Raw genomic sequence first — 6,308 nt, forward strand, 5'->3', positions numbered from 1 at the left:
GGTTCCAGTGGTAAGTGTCTGTCCCCGTGTCACCCTGGGAAGCCGTCGAGGCTTGCCCTCTGCCCTAGTCTGGGTTTGAGAGTTTAGTCTGGTCAGGGGGAGATGGCTGCTGGGAAGGAAAAAACCATCTGGTTACCTACACAGAACTGGTAGCTTAGTAGGCACAGGTGGGATTTGCGGTTGAGGGAATTAAGGGTGGAAGTGTCAAAAAGCAAATGTATGGAAGAAAAAAGAAAATTCCCTCTCGCCCTGCCTCAAAAACCAAATTCTTGAAATGCACACACTTTATTCTCTCAAACGTAGCAAAGTCTCTCTCTGGAAGTGCTTACAAGAAGATTGTCATCAAAAAACCTTGTGTGATAACATTCCCATTTAGCACGCTAGAGGGCATCATCTGGGACTGCCAGGTGTTTGTGGCGTTAGGAATCACAAAGCCAAACTCTAAGATCCATTCTTCTAGGCATTGCCCTTTGAAGTAAACTTTTTGTTCCAGGTAGAATTTTTCCATTTGTTCTGCTGAAGACAATTTCAGTTTTGGAGACACTGCCTTACACTTGAGGGTGTTCTTGGGAATATGGGCTTCGTGTCCCACTCCAGAGACGGACAGGTCTTCTGTTCCTTGCCAGAGTATCTTCCCAGTCTCAGCATCCCAGAGGTTCATCCAATTTAGTTTGAAGCCTCTAGGGATCTCCCCGGCCCACTCCTCCTTGGCTGACATGATGCGGGGGTCTCCGCCCAAGGCTCTCCCACACTGGCCCAGGGGAGCCTCAAAGATGGTGTGTGCAGGAGTGGAGGACTGAGCCCAGTTCCTGGAGACCTTGGTGGAGCCTCAGCAGCAGCCAGGCCTGGACCAGCCTCTCCTTCCCCTCAGCTTTCACTCCTGATCCTTTCTCCTTCAATAATTTAACATTACAGACATGGTCATGTCAGATGATATAGCTGTAACGAATCTCTCCTCCCCCCCCCCCCCCCCCCCCCCGCTGCCGATTGTCCACATGTTTTCTGAACCCAGGGATAAAGCATGGTGTCATGCACTTGGATTTGTTTTAAATGATCATTCCATTAAACTTCCCTAACTTTAAAGAATTATCCAAATTGTATTGCACTCTTCCTAGCCACTTTTTTTCTATTTACCAACATGAAGTTTGGTCCATTAAAGTTAGTTCCATCGCTGTTCTATGTACATGACTTCTTTCCTATGTTCTTTATTTCATGAAGGTCATTTCCTGCTTCATCCAATACCTATTCGGTTACTTACTGCCCAACTGTACATAACTTTCTTGGATGAATCCAGCTTCTTTGGATCAGTGACTTCTCTTTATTCCAATGGTCACAACTTGAACCTAATAAATTGTTTATACTTCTTATCTCTAATAATGTTTCCATCTTCCAACTTATATATCTAACCACCCAACTATGTGCTAAAGGAGAAATATCTATCTATCTATCTATCTATCTATCTATCTATCTATCTATCTATCTAATCTATCTATCTCTCTATCATCTATCATAGAGAGAATAATGGACATCCAAAGATGTCCATGGCCTAATTGTTGAAAACTGAATATGTTAAGTTAGAGGGCAAAATATAATTGAGGGTGTCAATCAGCTGGGGTCTTTAAAAGTAGAGAGGGGAGCAGAGGAAAGAGAGTCAAAGAGATGGCAGTGTGAGAAGTATTCAGTCCAACTTCACTGGCTTTGAAGATGCAGGAAGGAGACCATGAGATGGGGACTGTGTGCAGGCTTTAAAAACTGGAAAATTGGGTGCCTGGGTGGCTCAGATGGTTAAGCGTCTGCCTTCGGCTCAGGTCATGATCCCAGGGTCCTGGGATCAAGTCCCGCATCGGGCTCCCTGCTCGGGGGGAGCCTGCTTCTCCCTCTGCCTCTCTCTCTGTCTGTCTCTTATGAATAAATAAAAAATCTTAAAAAAAAAAAAAACTGGAAAATTAAAAAGAAAAGAAAAGAAAAGAAGAAGAAAAGAAAGAAAGAAAGATAGACCCTCCAGAAGGCATGCAGCTTTATACATACCATGATTTTCACCCAGTAAGAGCCACTTTGGACTCTGACCTCCAGAACTGTAAGGTAAAACATTTGTATTGTTTAAGCCACTAAGTGTATGGTACTTTATGGTTACAGCAGTAACAGGAAACTGATTATCTATCTATAGCTCTATACCGGCTCTAGAGGGGATGGGAGTAGCAGAAAGAAATAGAGAAGACAAGACAAGACTGTGAGAGTCACTGTCTTGTAAGAGCTGCTATGATCTCTGGAATCAGACAGCCCTGGCTTCCGTTGACTCCGCTGCTCATTCACCTCCTGAGCATATTGCTTAGCCAGTCTGAGACTCCCCTCTCTCATCACAAGGAGAGAAAGGAGGAATTATAAGATTTCATCCTCATAGGCTTGTTTGGATATTCAATATACAATTTTAAGTGCTAAGCTTTCCGTGTGCCAGTTAGTAAAATTTCTCTCTCCGTATCCAAATACCTGTTTTGTATCACATGGACCCTACTGTTCTTAAAGAATGGATAGTAGAGGAGGGAATTGTCAAGACTCACAATGGGTAACAAATGGAATACCTCTACCTAGATTATCAGCTCAAAGAAGAATACACGTGCATTATGTTGTGTTAACAGAAGCAGCACTGCAGACTTCAGGTTCAAGTCTCAACTCTGTCCCCATTAGCTACAGTAAGCATCAGTGGAACACAAATTTTATGTAAGGCTGTGATTGCTTGAGGAAGTTATTTTACCCTTTGGGGCCTCAGTCGAATTGAAAAGACTGGAGGCTGCCTTCATCCTACCCAAGGCACTCTTGGTATGTATTTCAATTTTTTTTTTTTAGAGCTTCTAAACATTAAAAAGAAAAACAAAAAACTTGACTTTTAGGAAAGCTTAGGCTTCTGGTCTCAGCTCCATTGAAGCCAAAATGTAGAGAGCTTAGATAACAACATTTGGCTTACAACAAGGAAATGGTGAACAAACTGAACATCAATGACTTTTCTGGGACTCTGGGGGGGCACCCAGACAGGAACACCTGAGATCCGCTTATTTGGAGCAGAAGCTGCTGGAGCCCTATACTGCTGGGAACACTTAGATGGTAATTCTGACAAAATACGAGATTGGGGGGTGGTGCTGTACTGGGGGCCCTCACACTTTACTGGGCTTTATATTTAGAAATTCCACCTGTTTCTCACTGTGAAGATCTGGAAAGACCCCCTCATGGTTCAGGCGGGAGGAAGGGAAGAGTAATCTGGAAAGAGACCAGAGCTTTATCCATAAGAGAGGCTGACTCTCCAGAGGAAAAGAGTTTGCTAAAAGTTTATTTCAGTAAGTGGGCAGGACATTTCTGCCACTCAAGCTCCCTTTAGCCTTCCTGTCTCTCCTAAGAGGGGAAAACATAGTCAACAAGGATCAACGAAATAGATTGGGAATGCTGCAGCCAGGAAGGGGGATATGGGGCGGAAGGGGAAAAGCTATACCAAGAAGGTCATGGCCCCAGGATATTGGCCCATTCAAACACTGAGATTGATTGACTGATTGATAAGGTTTTATTCATTTATTTGACAGAGAGAGAGAGCAAGAGTGAGCACAAGCAGGGGAGAGCGGCAGGCAGAGGGAGAAGCAGGCTCCCCGCGGAGCAGGGAGCCCGATGTGGGACTCGATCCCAGGACCCTGGGATCATGACCTGAGCTGAAGGCAGACACTTAACGACTGAGCCACCCAGGTGCCCTTATTTGTAAATTTTTAAAAAGATTTTATTTATTTATTTGAGAGAGAGAGAGTGCATGAGCGGTTGGGTGGGGTAGAGGGAGAGGGAGAAGCAGAAGCAAGCTTCCCACTGAGCAGGGACCCCGATGCGGGGCTTCATCCCAGGACCCTGAGATCATGACCTGAGCCGAAGGCAGATGCTTAACTGACTAAGCCACCCAGGCACCCGAACACTGAGATTTAATGGGAGGATTATATCATGCCCCCTTTCTCCGGCACCAAAAAGGTACCAATATAATGACAGTGGACTATAGCTAAAAGAGCTGCAAAACTAAGCCTTTCTTTGAAAAAAGTACTTAGGGAAGTCCCAAGTCCAGAGGGGAGACTAAAACAAGGTCATCAGCTGAATTTGAAGCCTCTGACACAAAGCAGCTTTGGTAAACATTAAATGCAGTCTTACTCTTAGGGAGAGTCCCATAAATTCTCACCTGACAGGACTATTGACCTCAGTTCCTACTACCTGACACAACATGTTTGACTTTTTACAAAATATTGTAGGTTTGGCTTTCTATAAAATATTACAAGGCATGACAAAAGAGAATTAAAAAAAACATAGTCTAAAGAGACAGAATAATCATCAGAACAAGAACTGAGATATGTCTCAGATGCTGGAATTATCAAATAGGGAATTTAAAATAAGTGTGATTAATGAGTTAAGGGTTGTAATGGAACAAAGAGACAACACGTGAGAACAGATGAGTAATATGAGCAGAGTGATGGGAACTCTAAGAAACAAACTCTAAGAAACAAAAGGCTAGAAATCAAAAGCACTGTAAAAGAAATGAAGAATGCCTTTGACAGACTCCTTATCAGACTGAACACAGTCAAGGAAAGAATCAGAGATCCTGATGATAGATCAGTGGAAATGTCCCAAAATAAAATGAAAAGTAAAAGAAAAGAATAAAAAACCCAGAACATCCAAGAACTGGGGCAATTTCAAAAGATGTAACATACACAGGGGTACCTTGCTGGCTCAGTGGGTAGAGCATGTCAGGGTTGTGAGTTCAAGCCCCATGTTGGGTGTAGAGATTACTTTAAAAGAAAAAAAAGTATAACATACACAGTATCTAAATACCAAAAAGAAAAGAGAATATAGCAGTGGAAATATTTGAAGCAAGAAAAAAGAAAAACCCTTAGACAAAATTTATAATTCTACATATGCCACCAAAGCATCTATAAAGATTTTTTCCAGAATTAACAGGTGGACAGTATGAGCACTTGCATTGGTAGACCTGTGTTTCCATGAGCAATAAGTTCTTTTCAGTTGTGGCAGATGAAAGAGAAAAGGAACCTAGGCAGATTGGGGTAAGAGCTTGTAGGATCATGAATACCAGACTATATTGTCTGAACCTCAGTCCAAAATCTGTGATAAACTTTTTCCTTAGAAAGAAATACTAATGACATGTTGCAGAGTAAGGCAAGGCTGGGAAAACTTAGGATCACTGGTAGTTACTACAAAAATCCAGGCAAGAGGTAATGAGAATAGTGTCTGTGGGGAGAGGTAAAGAATTTTACCAGAGAGGAAACATGGAATGAGTCCTGCAACCAAACAACAAAAGTGATAACAATGCTAGATGAATAAAATGCAACCAAGGGATAGATTCAAGTTGGGAAACCTTACTGACCAGCACCAATATGAAACTGTTTTTCCAACAAAGAAGCTGGCATTTCAAATTTAGAGTTTTCAGAACTGCAAGTAACGACAGAGAAATTATTTAGAACTTCTTCCAGAAAACCCCTACAATTTGTAAATGCACAAGAAGTGCATTCTTAACTACCCATGTGATCTTGAAAATCATGACAGATGCTATTCACAAGGACAGTTCTTGATAATGGTGGTATGACTGTTCTTAAAATTTCTGACGGGCTACCAGTTAAGGCCTCATCTCCCACAAATGCAGATGTTATGGGCATCTGATTTCAGCCTTGCTGACTTCAACACTCTAATTACCAGTTTTCTTTATGGATGAATTAGTTGAGTAGCTGTGTGATTTATCCTGATTGATTGTCATCATGGCACAACATTTGCAGATGGAATAGTCAATGAAATGCATTTTTAGCAGTAGCTATTCTGGCCTTCAATATACATGCAGTGTCAAGGTCTGACAGTTCTAGCTTGCATATTTTAGGGCAGCCTTTCTCTTATAGCATCTACGGAGTTTGAGAAAATGCTTATACTTGCATCACTTGGATGATATGATATAAAAGCAAGATGATTCTATAGCCACATAGTCTTTCACTGCTTCTACTATACAATATTGTTAACAGCCTGGGCAAAGAGGTTGTAAACCCCAGATGTGTTTTGCATAGACCACACAGCATTTTATGACATTTTTAGAAAAAGATTTTGTTTATTTATTTGAGAGAGAGAGAGAGAGAGCACGAGTTGGGGGGAGAGGCAGAGGGAGAGGGAGAAGCAGACTCCCCGCTGAGCAGGGAGCCTGATGTGGGACTTGATCCCAGGACCCTGGGATCATGACCTGAGCTGAAGGCAGACACTTAACCGACTGAGCCACCCAGGTGCCCCTATGACTTTTT

At 42.4% G+C, this 6,308-nt stretch overlaps 1 protein-coding gene across 1 annotated transcript; it reads right to left on the minus strand.

Moving 5' to 3' along the window:
• Positions 1-325: 325 nt before the first annotated feature.
• LOC123834749 (retinal rod rhodopsin-sensitive cGMP 3',5'-cyclic phosphodiesterase subunit delta-like) lies at positions 326-718 on the minus strand. The gene has a single exon (XM_045863785.1). The coding sequence runs from the start codon at positions 716-718 to the stop codon at positions 326-328; it is 393 nt and encodes a 130-aa protein (XP_045719741.1).
• Between the last annotated feature and the right edge of the window lie 5,590 nt (positions 719-6,308).

This window comes from Mirounga angustirostris, unplaced genomic scaffold (assembly GCF_029215605.1).
Source record: "Mirounga angustirostris isolate CCGP_5_RB_7025 unplaced genomic scaffold, mMirAng1.0.hap1 SCAF_1, whole genome shotgun sequence".
Lineage (NCBI taxonomy): Eukaryota > Metazoa > Chordata > Mammalia > Carnivora > Phocidae > Mirounga > Mirounga angustirostris.

What these genes read in the sequence shown, in the direction of transcription:
- LOC123834749 (XM_045863785.1), bottom strand. Translation starts at nt 718, where the DNA reads ATGTCAGCCAAGGAGGAGTGGGCCGGGGAGATCCCTAGAGGCTTCAAA.